At 46.2% G+C, this 18,789-nt stretch overlaps 1 protein-coding gene across 3 annotated transcripts in view; it reads right to left on the bottom strand.

Moving 5' to 3' along the window:
- Positions 1-9,509: 9,509 nt before the first annotated feature.
- Positions 9,510-18,789, bottom strand: part of TEC (tec protein tyrosine kinase) — a 495,677-nt gene continuing 486,397 nt past the window's right edge. For all 3 annotated transcript variants that reach the window (XM_069201615.1, XM_069201617.1, XM_069201620.1), the window contains one exon: positions 9,510-11,527. In XM_069201615.1, coding sequence (XP_069057716.1) covers positions 11,456-11,527 — 72 coding nt within the window. In that variant the 3' untranslated portion in view covers positions 9,510-11,455. The remainder of the gene's footprint in view (positions 11,528-18,789) is intronic.

Below are 18,789 nucleotides of genomic sequence, written 5' to 3'. Positions count from 1 at the left end.
TAAAGTTAGAAACTCAGCATTTCTAGCTTACATCAAAACTGAAATAAATTTGCGCACTTCTGGCCTCTAACTTACATGGTGATTTTGTGAACACTCACGGAGTACTGGAAGCACACTACATATCATGTGTAAAACACAAAGGGGGTGATTCTGAGACTGGCGGGCGGCGGAGGCCGCCCGCCAGTCTTCCCCCGACAAAATACCGCTCCGCGGTCGCAAGACCGCTGAGGGTATTTTGAGATTTAAATCTACCTTCCCACGAGGACGCCGGCTCAGAATTGAGCCGGCGTAGTGGGAAGGTGCGACGGGTGCAGTTGCACCCGTCGCGTATTTCAGTGTCTGCTTTGCAGACACTGAAATACTTTGTGGGGCCCTCTTACGGGGGCCCCTGCAGTGCCCATGCCATTGGCATGGGCACTGCAGGGGCCCCGCGGCACCCCCTACCGCCATCCTGTTCCTGGCGGGAGACCCGCCAGGAACAGGATGGCGGTAGGGGGTGTCAGAATCCCCATGGCGGCGGAGTGCGCTCCACCGCCATGGAGGATTCTCCCGAGCAGCGGAAAGTCGGCGGGAGACTGCCGACTTTCCGTTTCTGACCGCGGCTGAACCGCCGCGGTCAGAATGCTCGAGGGAGCACCACCAGCCTGTTGGCGGTGCTCCCGTGGTCGGTGACCCTGGCGGTCATTAGGATGAAACAGCTCCCAAAACTCAGCTAAACATTGTTACGGCATTACTAGGATTAGATAGCTCAAAACTGGCTAATTGTTTATGTATAATTTATTAGAAAAACACAGTTTGCATTGTATCAGTCAAAAACAGAGAAACATTACAACAGTACAGTGTAAATATTATGTGACATGCACTAATATTGCTTGAGCAAGTTAGTTAGGAATCCCTATGTGTTGGACCTGGCTTTTTGACAGGGACATCCCCAAACTTTTTGCCTCCTTCCTCCTATTTTTTCTGACCTGTTGTTGTTGGCTTTTGACCTCTGGGCACTTTACCGCTGCTAACCAGTGCTAAAGTGCATATGCTCTCTGTGTAAATTGTACTACTGATTGGTTTATCCATGATTGACTATTTAACTTACTTGTAAGTCCCTGGTAGAGTGCACTACATGTGCCTAGGGCAGGTAGATTAAATGCTACTAGTGGGCCTGCAGCACTGGTTGTGCCCCCCACCTCAGTAGCCCCTTAACCCTGGCTCAGGCCTGCCATTGCAAGGCCTGTGTGTGCAGTTCACTGCCACTTCGACTTGGCATTTAAAAGTACTTGCCAAGCCTAGAACTCCCCTTTTTCTACATATAAGTCATCCCTAATGTGTGCCCTAGGTAACCCCTAGAGCAGGGTGCTGTGTGGGTAAAAGGCAGGACATGTACTTGTGTGGTTATATTTCCTGGTAGTGTAAAACTCCTAAATTCGTTTTTACACTACTGTGAGGCCTGCTCCCTTCATAGGCTAACATTGGGGTTGCCCTCATACACTGTTGAAGTGGCAGCTGCTGATCTGAAAGGAGCAGGAAGGTCATATTTAGTATGGCCAGAATGGTAATATAAAGTCCTGCTGACTGGTGAAGTCGGATTTAATATTACTATTCTAGAAATGCCACTTTTAGAAAGTGAGCATTTCTTTGCACTAAAATCTTGTTGTGCCCTTCAATCCACGTCTGGCTAGGTTTAGTTGACAGCTCCTTGTGCATTCACTCAGACACACCCCAAACACAGGGTACTCAGCCTCACTTGCATACATCTGCATTTTGAATGGGTCTTCCTGGGCTGGGAGGGTGGAGGGCCTGCCCTCACACAAAGGACTGCCACACCCCCTACTGGGACTCTGGCAGACAGGATTGAACTGAAAGGGGGCTTGGTGCATTTCTTAGACACTCTTTGAAGTCACCCCCACTTCAAAGGCACAACTTAGTATAAAACAGGGCCTCTGCCCTACCTCATCAGACACTTGCTGGAGAAGAAACCTGAACCAGAAACTACATCCTGCCAAGAAGAACTGCCTGGCTGCTCAAAGGACTCACCTGTCTGCTTTTCTACAAAGGACTGCTGCCTTGCTGTTGGCCTGCTGCCTTGCTGAACTGCCTGGCTGCTCAAAGGACTCACCTGTCTGCTTTTCTACAAAGGACTTCTGCCCTGCTGTTGGCCTGCTGCCTTGCTGAACCCTTGTCTGGCTGTAAAAGTGCTCTCTAAGGGCTTGGATAGAGCTTGCCTCCTGTTCCCTGAAGTCTCAGGACCAAAAAGACGTCTCTCTTCCTCTTGGACGCTCCGTGCGCCGAACTTTTCGACGCACAGATTGTTCCGCGGCAAGAAAAACGCCGCACACAGACGCTGATCGACGCGACGCCTTCGGGACGACCGAAACTGTGATGCACGGCCTCACAAGGACAATGCCGCCCGACTTCCCGGGAGAAATCGACGCGACGCCTGCTGTGAGATCGAAACTTTGACGCACGGCCTCGCAAGGACAACGCCGCCCGACTTCCCAGGAGAAATCAACGCGACGCCTGCCGTGAGATCAAAACTTTGACGCACGGCCTCGCAAGGACAACGCCGCCCAACTCCCCAGGAGAAATCGACGCGACGCCTGCTGTGAGATCGAAACTTCGACGCGCAGCCCCGCAGAACGACGGGCAGCCGGAAAACAAGCAGGAAAATCCACGCACAGACCCGGGACATCTGGTACTCCCCGTGAACCACAGAAAGAAACTGTCCGCGTGCCGGAAAACGACGCACGACTCCCCGCGTGGAAAATAACGACACAAGTCTGTGTGTGCTGAGGAGAAATCGACGCACACACCAGTTTTCCACGTACCTCTTCTCCTGTGGCCCTCTGAGGAGATTTTCCACCAGAAACCAGGTACTTTGTGTTTGAAAGAGACTTTGTTTACTTTCGAAAGACTTAAGACACTTTATATCACTTTTCAGTGATATCTTAACAAATTCATATTGCAACTTTGATCGTTTTGACCTGAAGATACCCAGATAAATATTATATATTTTTCTAAACACTGTGTGGTGTATTTTTGTGGTGTTATGCTATGGTGTTGTATGATTTATTGCACAAATGCTTTACACATTGCCTTCTAAGTTAAGCCTGACTGCTCGTGCCAAGCTACCGGAGGGTGAGCACAGGCTGATTTTGGATTGTGTGTGACTTACCCTGACTAGAGTGAGGGTTCTTGCTTGGACAGAGGGCAACCTGACTGCCAACCAAAAACCCCATTTCTAACATTGGTGATCAGCGGTGAGGATAGGACTTGTGTTTGAGCAGTGACATACAGTAGCGAAGTATTTCACTACCTACCCACAGTTGAAGGTCAACTTGATTTTTCATCTTTTTTGGCTTTTGATTCTCTGATGTCCTCCTGGATATACTATTGATATTGTGGACTTTGGATTTTGGTTTTTGCTGGTAAGATCTTATCAGAATGGGATTGCTTACCTACTCATTCTTTGTTCGTACTGACCACCTCACTAAGGCTGACCTAAGGAAGCTTTGCAGAAAATTGGGCCTTCCTGTAGCAAGGAGATCTACTAAGGCGGAGATGCTACATAACTACATAGTCTGGGGGGAGGAAAGATGGGCAGAGAGAGAGGCAGCAAGAAACCAAATGACTAAGTACCCCTCAGATGAGGCGGAGGACTACGCACATGAGGAGGAAGACTGCTCACATGAGGAGGAAGACTACTCAGATGAGGAAAGAGACCCAGAGATAGATGAATGGCTCCGAAGTCAAAGGCGACAGGAGCAACAATTAGAGGAGTATCTTGCAGGGGTTGAGGCAAAAAGACTCTTAGCCCTGGAAGAAGAAAAGATTGCAGCTCAAGAGCTGAGCTGTAAAGAGCTGAAACTGGAGGCCGGAAGGGCTGAGTCCAGTTCAGATGGTGGCAGCAAAAATCTTGCATCTAGTACTGCTGAAGAAGGGCACAAGCCCAGAGATGTGGTGCCCAACTTGAAGAAGGGAGTTGACACACCCCAGGCGGTTCAAGGGTATGAGGTAGTTCCCGTTATGCACAGGGTCCCTGAGAAGGATTGGGGAACTGGCACAGGGAGTCATATTCCTACTGGGGGGAGGGACACTTTACTGACTCTAGCAGAGAGTGACAGAGAAAAGGGTTCCCCCCCTGGTGGACGTCCTGGATATAGAGTGTAGAGACATCCCAGAAGAGTATGGGTTGAGTGTCAGGGACAGACAGATACTGTCTCACCAGTCTCAGGAGGGTGAGGTGGAGTGCTTTTCCAAGGTTGAGTTACTGGGTGGTTGGGTGAAGGGTACTGTGGTTAATACATGTGAAGGGCAGAGTGATGTAATTGCTGGAGAGCATATGTCTGGTCCTTATTTTCCAGAGCTACGCCAACACCAGGTGGAGTGTGAGTTCTCTGACCCCAGGGAACTTACCATGGAGGCAGACTTCTGGGTGAGTACCAGAGAGTCTGAAGAGGCATTTGGGGGTGCTCCTGAAGGGAGTGGTCTAGGTGGTTCCCAACCGAGTGAGGTGGGAAAGGATTGTAGTGTCCCAGGTAGGTCCCAGGTCCTAGAGGGTTCCATGAGGGAACACCAGGAGGGAAGCCTAGCCTGTACCGTAGGGCCACCTTTTGAGGGAAGCCCCGCAGTGTCAGAAGAAATTGGGGGGGTGACTGTAGCCAGCATCCCAACAGTTCTGGTGTCTGGAAGTACCCCTCCTAGTGAGGGGGTGCAGAAGTCCAGACTTAGGGTTGAGAGGGGGTTGCAGACCCCAGTGGAGGACCTTGAGAGTCAGGGGTCAGCTCTGAGAGCAGAGCCCCCCAGGAATGACCCAGGTGAAACCGTTTCTGGTTTGGGGGAAACCCAGACTCTGCCGGATGGGCAGAGGTCGGGAGACCTGCGCCAACCAGACTCTTGTGTGGCCCTTGGGGACTGTGTGTCCCTTGTGGGGGGTGGGAGTGCCCCCCAGGAAGTCCTGGCATGCCAGGCAAAGATTCAACCTCAGGGTGGTGACTCTGGGTTGGATACCCAGGTTCAGAGGTTAAACTCTGACCTGGTGGGAGGTAGGTGTGCCTCCCAAGAAGCCCTGCTGTGCCAGGCAATTGTCCAACCTCAGGGTGTTGACTCTGGGTTGGATGACCAGGTTCAGAGGTTAAACTCTGACCTGGTGGGGGGTAGGTGTGCCCCCCAGAAAGTCCTGGCGTGCCAGGCAATTGCCCAACCTCAGGGTGGTGACCCTGGGTTGGGGAACCAGGCTCAGAGGTTAAACTCTGACCTGGTGGGAGGTAGGTGTGCCTCCCTGGAAGTCCTGGCCTGCCAGGCAATGGTTCAACCTCAGGGTGGTGACTCTGGGTTGGCTAACCAGGGTCAGAGGATAAACTCTGACCTGTTGGGGGTTGGTGTGCCCCCTAGAAAGTCCTGGTATGCCAGGCAATGGTTCAACCTCAGGGTGGTGACTCTGGGTTGGATACCCAGGTTCAGAGGTTAACCTCTGACCTGGTGGGAGGTAGGTGTGCCTTTCAGGAAGTCCTGCTATGCCAGGCAGTTGTCCAACCTCAGGGTGTTGACTCTGGGTTGGATAACCGGGTTCAGAGGTTAAACTCTGACCTGGTGGGGGGTACTAGTGCCCCCCCAGAAAGTCCTGGTGTACCAGGCAGTTGTCCAACCTCAGGGTGCTGACTCTGGGTTGGATAACCGGGTTCAGAGGTTAAACTCTGACCTGGTGGGGGGTAGGTGTGCCCCCAGAAAGTCCTGGCGTGCCAGGCAATTGTTCAACCTCAGGGTGGTGACCCTGGGTTGGAGAACCAGGTTCAGAGGTTAACCACTGACCTGGTGGGAGGTAGGTGTGCCTCCCAGAAAGTCCTGGTGTGCCAGGCAGTTGCCCAACCTCCGGGTGGTGACCCTAGGTTGGAGAACCAGGTTCAGAGGTTAAACTCTGACCTGGTGGAGGGTCAGTGTGCCCTCCAGGAAGTCCTGGCGTGCCAGGCAATTGTTCAACTTCAGGGTGGTGACTCTGAGTTGGATGGCCAAGTTCAGAGGTTAAACTCTGACCTGGTGGAGGGTCAGTGTGCCCTCCAGGAAGTCCTGGCGTGCCAGGCAATGGTTCAACTTCAGGGTGGTGACTCTGAGTTGAATGGTCAGGTGCAGAGGTTAAACTCTGACCTAGTGGGGGGTAGGTGTGCCTCCCAGAAAGTCCTGGTTTGCCAGGCAGTGATCCAGTCTGAGGGTACAGACCCTGGGCTGGAAGACCAGGTTCAGGGTGTCCTCCCGGACCTGGAGGGAGGGGCTACTGATAACAGTGCCCCTACCATGTTGTCTTCTGAGGAGGCCACTCCTAGTTGGAGGGTGCTGGACCCCAGAAGGGAGGGCAGGGGGAGGGAAGCCTCACCCCGGGCCCTAGTCCAACCTGAAGGTACAGACCCCAGGTTGGAGGACCAGTTGCAGGTTAACAGCCCGGCACTGGTGGAGGAATGGTACAGGGCGACTTCTATAAGCACCCTGACCATGTTGAACTCTGGGGGTACCGCTCCAGGAGGGAGGGTACGGAGCCCTAGAGGGGAGGACCAGGTTCAGGCTGTCATCCCTGACCTGTTGGAAGGGAGAGTGGTTAAAGGGTGCCCAGCACCTGGGGCTACCGCCCCCCACTCTCCACAGCCACAGTGGTGGGAGAGCTTTGAGAGGCCTGGGGCCTGGCTCTCATCCCTGGCAGCTGTCAGTAACCACTGTGGCTTACTGTCCGGGTGGACAGAGTTATCCCTGGGGAGGGGACAAGTGTCACACCCCGGGGGTAGAGTGGGCAACACCACTGTGTTGGTCATGGTGGTACTATCCTGCTCCTGGGATACATCTGTGAGCCATGTAAGGTTAGGTGCTGCACAGATGGGATCCGCAGGTAAGGAGAAAGGTTCCCCATGGGTTGGCTTAGTGGGCCCTGAGAGTATGGACAGAGGGATCCAATTGGAGTCAGGAAGGTGAAGAACTGGAGCATGCCCCTGCTGTTGTGGGCCTGGGTCCTTGTTCTGTCGCCTCAAACAGGGAAGTACATCAGGATAGTGATTGTTCTCCCCTGGCTTTAGGCTGGTAGAGGGTCATGTTGGACCTGGCTTTTTGACAGGGACATCCCCAAACTTTTTGCCTCCTTCCTCCTATCTTTTCTGACCTGTTGTTGTTGGCTTTTGACCTCTGGGCACTTTACCGCTGCTAACCAGTGCTAAAGTGCATATGCTCTCTGTGTAAATTGTACTACTGATTGGTTTATCCATGATTGACTATTTAACTTACTTGTAAGTCCCTGGTAGAGTGCACTACATGTGCCTAGGGCAGGTAGATTAAATGCTACTAGTGGGCCTGCAGCACTGGTTGTGCCCCCCACCTCAGTAGCCCCTTAACCCTGGCTCAGGCCTGCCATTGCAAGGCCTGTGTGTGCAGTTCACTGCCACTTCGACTTGGCATTTAAAAGTACTTGCCAAGCCTAGAACTCCCCTTTTTCTACATATAAGTCATCCCTAATGTGTGCCCTAGGTAACCCCTAGAGCAGGGTGCTGTGTAGGTAAAAGGCAGGACATGTACCTGTGTAGTTATATGTCCTGGTAGTGTAAAACTCCTAAATTCGTTTTTACACTACACTGAGGCCTGCTCCCTTCATAGGCTAACATTGGGGCTGCCCTCATACACTGTTGAAGTGGCAGCTGCTGATCTGAAAGGAGCAGGAAGGTCATATTTAGTATGGCCAGAATGGTAATATAAAGTCCTGCTGACTGGTGAAGTCGGATTTAATATTACTATTCTAGAAATGCCACTTTTAGAAAGTGAGCATTTCTTTGCACTAAAATCTTGTTGTGCCCTTCAATCCACGTCTGGCTAGGTTTAGTTGACAGCTCCTTGTGCATTCACTCAGACACACCCCAAACACAGGGTACTCAGCCTCACTTGCATACATCTGCATTTTGAATGGGTCTTCCTGGGCTGGGAGGGTGGAGGGCCTGCCCTCACACAAAGGACTGCCAACACCCCCTACTGGGACTCTGGCAGACAGGATTGAACTGAAAGGGGGCTTGGTGCATTTCTTAGACACTCTTTGAAGTCACCCCCACTTCAAAGGCACAACTTAGTATAAAACAGGGCCTCTGCCCTACCTCATCAGACACTTGCTGGAGAAGAAACCTGAACCAGAAACTACATCCTGCCAAGAAGAACTGCCTGGCTGCTCAAAGGACTCACCTGTCTGCTTTTCTACAAAGGACTGCTGCCTTGCTGTTGGCCTGCTGCCTTGCTGAACTGCCTGGCTGATCAAAGCACTCACCTGTCTGCTTTTCTACAAAGGACTGCTGCCTTGCTGTTGGCCTGCTGCCTTGCTGAACCCTTGTCTGGCTGTAAAAGTGCTCTCCAAGGGCTTGGATAGAGCTTGCCTCCTGTTCCCAGAAGTCTCAGGACCAAAAAGACTTCTCTCTTCCTCTTGGACGCTCCGTGCACCGAACTTTTCGACGCACAGCTTGTTCCGCGGCAAGAAAAACGCCGCACACCGACGCTGATCGACGCGACGCCTTCGGGACGACCGAAACTGTGACGCACGGCCTCGCAAGGACAACGCCGCCCGACTTCCCAGGAGAAATCGACGCAACGCCTGCCGTGAGATCAAAACTTTGACGCACGGCCTAGCAAGGACAACGCCGCCCGACTCCCCAGGAGAAATCGACGCGACGCCTGCCGTGAGATCGAAACTTCGACGCGCAGCCCCGCAGAATGACGCGCAGCCGGAAAACAAGCAGGAAAATCCACGCACAGACCCGGGACATCTGGTACTCCCGCGAACCACAGAAAGAAACTGTCCGCGCGCCGGAAAACGACGCACGACTCCCCGCGTGGAAAATAACGACGCAAGTCTGTGTGTGCTGAGGAGAAATCGACGCACACACCAGTTTTCCACGTACCTCTTCTCCTGTGGCCCTCTGAGGAGATTTTCCACCAGAAACCAGGTACTTTGTGTTTGAAAGAGACTTTGTTTACTTTCGAAAGACTTAAGACACTTTATATCACTTTTCTGTGATATCTTAACAAATTCATATTGCAACTTTGATCGTTTTGACCTGAAGATACCCAGATAAATATTATATATTTTTCTAAACACTGTGTGGTGTATTTTTGTGGTGTTATGCTATGGTGTTGTATGATTTATTGCACAAATGCTTTACACATTGCCTTCTTAGTTAAGCCTGACTGCTCGTGCCAAGCTACCGGAGGGTGAGCACAGGCTGATTTTGGATTGTGTGTGACTTACCCTGACTAGAGTGAGGGTTCTTGCTTGGACAGAGGGCAACCTGACTGCCAACCAAAAACCCCATTTCTAACACTATGCTTATGTTTACACGTTCCACTAGCAAAAGTGTTCTGCTACCAGCTTCCTCATTTTAAGGTACGTAACTTCAGAGAATAGAATTTTAAGTCCGTAATATAAATGGAAAAGTTTAGAATTTCATCATACAGGAAAGCTTTGCAGAAAAACGTTTTGTATTTTATGTGAGTGAAAAACACGTATATAGACTTTTTCAGTATCTTTATTTAATAATTACACACATTCAACATCATGCATAAAGTTGGTTCAAACTAAAACGTGAGAGATGCCACGGAGAGAATGGTAATTGTAAATATTAGAAATCTGAACAAACCAAAAAACATTCTCAGAAAAAGTAGAAAAATAGAATGCACATTTTGACAATACAAATTAGCGAAATACAAGGTCTTCAACAATAATTTAAGTGGCTATTGAAGTCCTCCACAAAAAAATAACATACTGCTAAGTAATTAGATAATCACATTTCAAATGTTATATAGTTGCTTCACAATGAATTCCACTGCAGTTTCACCGATTGGCACAATAGCAACGTGCAAACAATAGAATATAATGCCAAAATCATGATTTAGATATGTGTTCTATATGCTGTTTCTCGCTCAGCCAGCCCCATAAAACATTTAGACACGTAAGAAAAAAAAACAATATATGATTAGCAAAAGTGTGATCCAGTGACAAATGCTGATAATGATTTGAAGTAACCATACTTCATATATATTAATCAGTAAGGCAAATAATTACTATCAGTATTGCGTAGACTAGAACTTTTTATAACAGAAATTTAAACTATTTTTTAATCGCTTTCCACCCACTTTAACATACATGGGTGTCAGCATGTTTGAAGTATCTGTCAGATGTTCTGATTAAAGATACGCAGTCCTGATTTACAAAAAAGTTGTGAATTTACTCCTGTAAAGTTAGTTCTTCATTTGGAGCAACATCTAACTTTCTGTGAATTCCCCCAAAAAATGAAAGATGTACTTCCACAAATAAAACATTACAAATTCAGAAATTTAGCCGATGTACATTTACAAAAAGGAAAATGTAATTAACAAGAGCATGAAGTTGCTGACATATTTCACATTTTATATTGGTTCCCAAGCAAAACACTTTTCCCAATGTAGAAATCTCTTTTCAGACTCCCAAACAAATTCTATGTGCTCTCCTTTTTACCCAACTAGAGAACAGATAGTCTGCTTTTCTTGTCAAAGGTAAGTAAGCAACCATTTTCAGGAAGAGGGAAAAAAAAAGAATTGTGACTATCCACAAACCTGCCAGTTTATGGGTTTTACACTCTTTTGGCAGGTATCCTCACCCTGGAACATATGTCTCATAAGGCAATTTTCTTACATGTAAACTGAAGAATATAAAAGAGCAAATTCATGTTTTGTGAATTCCACATTTTAATTTGTGTTCATGAATGATGATAACTGTCTACTTAATGTCTCTTAGAAGCACAAATATCTTTGTGCATGGGGTACAAAACACCTAATTTCTGAAAGAAACATGAGAAATGTGTTGCTCAGAGCATGAGTAGGAATCCACATTCATGATATCTTAAAAAAACACAATTATGCAGTACTGCCGGCAGCATCAACAGAAAAGTCAAGTAATGTGTGGCATGGAGACAACACTGCTGTCCCGGAGGTGATCCTGGTAACGTCGGCAACAGATTGCAAGCAAATGAAGAGTAACTGCATATTCCCCTTCAAATATGATTCCTGTTCGGTAGAAAGTGAACCTCTTCCTTTTCCTTTACTGTCAGCTTGGTCATCTCAAAGACAAATACTTTCCAAATAATATTTTAGGAAAAAAACATGAAATTAAGAAGAAATGTGCATTTAGCGTCCTTCTGTGAAAAGAATGACCCTAACAAAAAATATGGTCCATTTGATATACATATTCTATATGGTAACATGAAAAGTACTACCATGCTAAATAAATATATTTACATTTACTTACAATATAAATATGTTTTTCGATTATAAAACAAATATGTTTTGCAAATAACATAGGAATCTAATAGTCTTCATTGTCTTATTTCAAAAAGTAATAATAAATCGTGGTCTGCAAAACATTAGGTGAATGTCTCTGATAGGGATGGATATGTGAAGGAAACCCTTTGTGGTCAGATTAGTCTCCGCTCTCCAAGACCTGTCCTATCATCTGCAGCAAATCTCCAAACGTGGGTCGCCCTTCCGGCTTCTGAAAATAGAACATTTTTTTGTGAAACAAAATAAATCATTTGAATTAATGTATAAAAAACTGAAACTTAACGAGAGTTGTTGTACTCAAGAAAGTAGGCAGTGTGCATAATAAATTCTGGGTATTATTAGCTTGGACAACATTAAGAAAAGGGCTTCAGTCCAATTCTTGGAAAAAGGGTCAACAGATGAGTATTCAAGTAAAATAATATTCACTCTGAAGATGTGTCTGAAAACCTTCAAGATTGGGTGGCATTGAACTTCCTGCACTCAACCCTCATAAAGTCGAACTCATTCTCATTCGAAGACAGTTTGGTACCATATTAATATGTCCAAAATGCTATCTGACATAAATATGGTGTTCTGTATAACTTTCACAAAAGTACAGCTCCAATGGAGTTAATGATATAAAATCTATACTTGATGAGACAAAACATTTGTATACAATTTTTAGAAGATAGCGTTTCTGTCAGGTGATATTTTTGCATACAATATTCTCACATGCAACCTGAAAAAAACAGGAACACGAATCTTATAATGGATAGCTAAATTAACTGCAATCCAAGGGCTCCAACCCATTTAGCAAATTAAATAAAATTCCTTTAAACCTGGGCGCATTTCTCTGCAATTAAGTCCTCACCAAACAATCACATTGCTAAGATTGTCAAATCAAAAATATTCTCCATAAAAAACGAAACTCATTTTCACATAGTGATTCCAACTTTGGTATGTAATATTACACATCGACTATGGAAATTCCACACTTTCAAGTGTAAAGCATTTATGTAGCAAATAAACAGCAATAACGTGAAAACACAACACAAGAAAAATCTAACACCAATTTAGAAAAATAGAGTACATTTTAACACAGTGTTTGACACCATACTTAGTAAAATATTTAACACCAAAACAACAAAAAACCAATCAGTAGAACCAGAGCTCTGAATTTTTAAGGGTTAGAGTGAAAACTAGCATCTAAAAGATCAAAGTGCCAACCGAAGACATCTAGTCGCATGAGACTGGACAAAATCGAAAGTTATAGTCGACCACGATGGAGAGCAGGTTGGATAAAAGAAGTGGATTCTGCATAATCTCTGCTTATCTTTGGACATAGAAGAAATTTTGCAGAAAAATGTCTGAAAAGGTAAAGTTCAGCGGGGCAAGGCAACTGATCATGTCTGAGGAGGAGGCATCGCTTTCAGGGAGCTGCTGGCTGAATTTGCAGTTTAGACTTTAGGAAGTCTGAGATCTACAGCAGGAAGAAGTTGCAGGCTGTAGCAGACAAGGGTTTCCTTGAGGCCAGATACCACATCTCTGAAGAGCCACTGAACAGGATTTGCTTCCGTAAAGGCAAACGTAGTGGGGGGTGCTGTGAATTTAGGCCAACTGACGATGCACCTTGGCCAGATCAGCAAACATATCACCAGTCTCCTCTCAGTTCTCAGAGCCTTCTTTGGTCAAAAATTTCCTAAGTCCCAAGTTTTACATTTGTACTTTCCGGGCACCTTTAGCACCACTTCCAAGGGTCCAGGAATGGAGGGGAACCACTTGGAGGGTTAGCACTTACTCAGGCTTTGTCCAGGTGCCTGTTCAAGGTGGCTAGAATCTTTTCTGTAACTGATTCTCTGATCAGGAGGCCAGCCAACTAGCCCGTGGAGTCACTCTGATAGTCCTGGGTTCAAGGTGAAGTGCAGGGCAGACCTCTCGGGCTCATGGCAGGCTTCAGGCAACAAAGCAGTTCTTCTTGGCGCGGCAAAGCAGTCTTCTGAATCACTGGAGTCTTCTGAGGCCTCTGCAGCAGGCAGCCCTGTCAAAGTTCTTCCGCAGGTCCAGAAAGTGAAGTGAAGAGTGGGTCTGAGGGTCCTATTTTTATACCTGGTGCCTCCTTTGAAGTAGAAGCGTCTAGAGATTTCCCTTTCAAAAGTGCTTGGAACTGCTTGCCCCTGCCCTGGCTCCAACCTGGCTACAGGCACAAAAGGCTAATCTGAAGTTCTCTCAGCCTACTGACAGGACTCTGCCCAGCTCTGCCCTCATCCTGCCTGAGATAATCCAGGCACACCTAATCCCTCTATTGTGTGGCTGTCTGGGAGGAACATACAAATTCCAACTGCAACTCACACCTAGTCATGTGACCCAGGAACAGGATGCGGGAACCAAATGGTTAGGACAAGAAAACATCTGCTTTCCAAAAGTGGCATTTTCAGAACTGTGACTTAAAATCCAACTTTACCATTAAAGAGGATTTTAAATAACAATTACTCACATGCCAAACATGACTTGTCTACCTGCTCCCAATCTAAAGTTGAAAATTTGAATGCATATGGCCAACTTTGTAATAACAATGCACCCTGCCCTATGGGCTGCCCAGAGCCTAACATAGGGGTGGCGTTTATGTAATGAAAAGGGAATTGTAAATTTGGTAAGGGGGTTATTTTCCCAAATCGAATTAGCAGTTTAAAACTGCTTACAGGCCGCAATTGCAGAACTGGGGCATGTTTTGGGATGCTACTTCAGTGGGTGCCACAATAAGTGTTGCAGGCTTGCAAGAAGCATTTAATTTACCAGCCCTTTGTATACTGTATACCACTTTACTAGGGATATTAAGTAAATTAAATATGCCAATCGGGTGTAAGCCATTTTTATCATGTTTTATCAAGTGAGCACAAGACCTTTAGCACTGTTTATCAGTGACAAAGTGCACAGAGTCATAAGTCTACAGACAACGAATTCTATAAAAGTAGGAGGGTGAAGGCAAAACAATTGGAAGAAGACCACCCTATGGCCGGCTGGCCTAACACTCGCTTTAGAATTAAATTATTTAAAATAGTTAAAAATATAAATAATTATACATCATCGTTAAAAATAATACATATTTAATTGTTGATTATATATGATACATATATTTAAAATAATTTTATTTAATGTATCTTTATTCCCAATGGGGTTTTATCTTAGGCCCCTACCTTCACTATTTTACATGGGAAAGCGGTGCAGTGCCAGTGGGTGTGTAGTGTGTAAAAGCGTGAGCTACTATAAAAGTGTAAGTTACTACAAAAGTGCAGTTTGTGAATACTGAAATGTAGTAACCTTACTCAAGAGTGTAACCTTACTCAAAAGTATAGTCTGTGAATCAAGAACTCAGTTCTCTGCCCAGCTCATTGCTAGACTCTCCAATCTTGGAATATTTCAAAAGTTGGATCAGTTTCAAAAGAGTCATTTCCTGTCTTTCAAGTCTAATAAAATAACTGCACTCTAAGTCCATAAGACAAATATTCTAAGAGCTAAATGGGAAGCTAATTCATCAAAGCACTATCCATAAAAGGACACCATCCTGGGATTCCTTGCGAGAGTCCTACAAAATCAGTTTCTTTAAGCTGCTACATGACTGGCACTGGTCACCGCTAAAACTATGTTTAGCCAATCTTATCACTGGCCAGACTGCTGGAAATGCGGAGAACCCAGTGGGGGCATGATGCATTTAAAGTTGTCATACAATGCATTACAAGTATTCTAGCAAAGCCTGGTAAGTAAAATGTGCTGCTTCATTTCTCCCCAGCACTAGTCATACTACATGACACCTGAGAGTACACAGGAAGTTCCTACCTAGAAAAATGGGTCAACACTTGCTACGTAGTAGCAAAGATAACCATCTTGAGAAAGTGGGGACAACAATCTCAACTCAGCCCTGAAGACTGGATGAACGAAATGGCGACAACAGAGACAAACAGGTCATCTACATATTGTAGAAGCAATCCCATAGCTGTAAATTTCTTTGACACGCTTTCCTCCCATCTTTGATTGAGTAACACCAGTACAGCTAAGGACCTCAGTACGCAATTCCTCTTCTTAAGACTTTGAAAGCTGCATTACCTATTGCGCTGAGCTGCTGAATTCGTATTTTAATTGTTTTAAAACCAAAACAATGTTTACAATTCTAGTGACAACCTATTGACTGAAGATGCACTCATTATGGTGTCAGTTTCTACTTCCCTACTTATATGGTTGGATTGCCACATACATGCTAATTTTACTTACTGTTAGATTGGCTGTGGCTAATGCTCAAAAACTGACTTTTTTTTCCTAAGCCTACAAATGTTTCTATCTATAGCATTTCTTCTCTAGGTTTTTCTAATATTGCACAAGCACCCTAGGTTGTCTCTTTGCAATTAACGTTTTATAAACCATAATAAAGGAATGATATGCATTGTATTAATCACACAATGCAGTGGATGATTGTGGTAATCTATGGCACAAGCTCACAGCCTGTTTGTTTCTTACTGCTCTTCGAAATGGCCTAAGAGCAGCACAAAGCTCTGTATGAAACCAGTATTATTTTCCCTTTGTGCGTTTTCTTTTGGAGATATGTGGTTTAGTAGCAGTATTTAAGAGCTCAGTGTTGTTGCATTCAGTGTGTTTTTGAACTGCATTCAGTATGAACTACTTTTCTTCTAAGCCATGTTGCTTTCAACCTCTCCAGTGTTTGTACCTGTGGCCTGGCTGTAGCCTGCTGAATCTGCTGGTCTTCGGTGCCTCTCGTCTCTGTGGTCCTCCTACAGCTCCCTTCTTCAGCTTACTGTATCTGTGCTCTACGAAGTCCCTTTCCTCCTGTCCTCTGGCTGCAACTCCTGTTCCTGTTCTCTGGTGCTCATTCTATGGCACTTGGCTCTGTCATTGTCACTTCCCCATTCAGAATGTTCAGACCAGAGTCTGATCCTGCTTTTATACTTATCCTTTTTACAGCTCTGCCGCTTACATTCCTGTGCACTCTTCTCATAATAGAAGTGTTCAACTCCAAACATGCTCTCCAGTCCATGACATCAATCAATAGCATCTTGGGCACTGCAGTAAGTAGCACACTAACCATTAGAGTCAGTACCTGCCTGAGAATTCCCCTCTGTAGCACCATGAATGTTCAAGACCACAGCACCCTGAGCACACCATTCTAGAGTGCTCTGAGCCGTCTGGAGCTGCTTGAGCAGTACAGTACAGCCCATCCTGAGCATTCAGGAGCTTCCTGAGCAGTCCACCACAGAGTACCCTGACTATTTCAGTCCACAGAACTCTGACCTTTCTAGTTTGTGCATTCCACTCCAGAGCACACAGGCCATTGTAGTCTGCAACATCCTGTGCATTCCAGTTCAGTATCTACAGCATTCTGGTCTACAGCATCCTCAGCATTCCTTTTCAGTATCCTAGGCATTGCAGTCCGTAGTGCCCTGTGCAATCCAGTCCATAGCACTCTGGCCATTGTAGTCCACAGCATCCTGCACATTATAGTTCAGTATCCTCAGCATTCCAAGCCATAACATCCTGATCATTCCATTCAATAAGGTCCTTAGTACTTCAGTTTCTTATATTTGTCTTTTGTACCTGTTAACTAACTGCAACGTGCCCCGCTTTTATCAGGATTTGCTGTATAGGTTTGTGGTTGTCTCTTATCATTCTCTGTGCTACGTATACAATATTTTGTTTCGAGTTTGGCCATAAATTTCTCTGGAGCTAAACTCTTCATTTTCTTATCCCCACATATCATCCTTTGTGGCCTGTTTCTTAAAATGTACTGGTTGCTGTTATATTATGCAGATTTGTGGAGTGCACTATTATCCGAGAGGGTATCCTGGAGTTGAGCAGCTGTGATTCTAGCCAAACGAAGGCTTAGTAGTACTCAAGAAGCCAGGTCTTCAAATTCTTGCGAAATTCAAGAAGTGAGTAGTTTAGAGGCAGGTCATTCCATGCTTTAAGAGCAATGTAGGAAAAGGCTTGGCTAATGCATCCGGTGCATCTGGGTTTCAGTATACATGGCATGTGTGCAAGTAGCAGTCCGGTCGAGCAGCAGCATTTGGATGGTTTGTGAAAGCACATTTGAATGTTGAGTATGCTGGGCCAGAGTTATGTAGTGCCTTGAAAGTGTAGGTGAGGAGTTTTAACTGTGCTCATCTGTGAATGGGGAGCCAGTGGTGTCCCTTCAGGTGTGGTGTGAAGTGAGTGCGGTGCAGAAGCTTAAGAGGAAGTCTGGCTGCTGAGTTCTGAATGGTCTGCAGCAATCTGGTGAGTTTTCTATTGATCCTGGCATACAGGGGGTTCCTGTAGTCCAGACTGCTTGTGACCAGGGCGTGTGTGGCAGATTTTCAGGTGCTGATTGGGAACCATTTGAAAATCTTCCTCTGCATCGTCAGGGTATGGAAGCATGAGGCATTGACGGCGATGACTTGGGTGGGAATGTTGCATTTTCTGTCAATAACAATCCTGAGGTTTAGACAAGGGTGGTGGGTGTTGGTCCTAGCTCTTTTGGCCATCAGGTAAGAGTCTCATGGTGAGGAGCATTTACCAAAGATCACAATTTTGGTTTTGTCTGTGTTTTCAGACAGTTGGTCTTCATCCAGTAGGCAATGTCACTCATACATGCACTGCACTTGATCCGGGGACTGGTCGTCTCGTTCGTGAGGGAGAGAATGAGTTGTGTGTCATTGGCGTAGGAGAGGGCGTGGATCTTGTGAGAGCAGATGATGTTGGTTAGAGGGATCATGTATGCATTCAAGAGGGTCAGGCTCATAGAGGATTCTTACAAAACTCTGCAGATGAGGTTGCTGGCATCCAAGGTGCACAGTCTCAGTCTGACAGGAAGGAGCAACTCCATTGGAGTGCATGCCTTGGATTCTGATATCATATAGGTGATAGATGACTTTGGGGTGGGAGACCATGTCAAATGGTGGGGAAAGATCCAGGAGGATGAGGGTCACTGCACCTCCTCTGTCCAGTAATGTGGATGTCATCTAGGACAGCGATGAGGGCAGTTTCTGTACTGGGGTCGGAGCGGTAACCACACTGATTGTTGTCTAGGAGTTGATAGTCATTGAGGTGTTTGGTGAGGCATCTGTTGATGATTCTCCTTAAGACTTTGGCCATGTTGGCGAGTGTTTAATAGTCTGCAAAGGGTTTCTTCAACAATGGGAGGACAGTTGCGTGTTCCAAGCGTCTCCAAAGGTCACAGAAGAGGTGGAGGCATTTGGAATGGGTGTGAGCATGGCACCAACGGGGTGCAGTCCTCTGGTGTAGGCGTGCTCGGGCAGGGTCCGATGGGGCCCATCAGTTGATGGAGTTCATGGTTGCGGTGGGCTCCTTTGATGTGATGATGAGGCATGTAGTTTGCATTGGTTCTTTGGAAAGAACTGTAAAATATTTGGTGAGATCTGTTCCAGGTTTGAAATTGCTGTACACGGTGGTGATTTTGTCACTGAAAAATTGAGAGAGAATGCTGCAGAG

The sequence above is a fragment of the Pleurodeles waltl genome, chromosome 1_2 (genome assembly GCF_031143425.1).
Source record: "Pleurodeles waltl isolate 20211129_DDA chromosome 1_2, aPleWal1.hap1.20221129, whole genome shotgun sequence".
Lineage (NCBI taxonomy): Eukaryota > Metazoa > Chordata > Amphibia > Caudata > Salamandridae > Pleurodeles > Pleurodeles waltl.
This window is presented reverse-complemented; position numbering and strand designations above follow the sequence as displayed.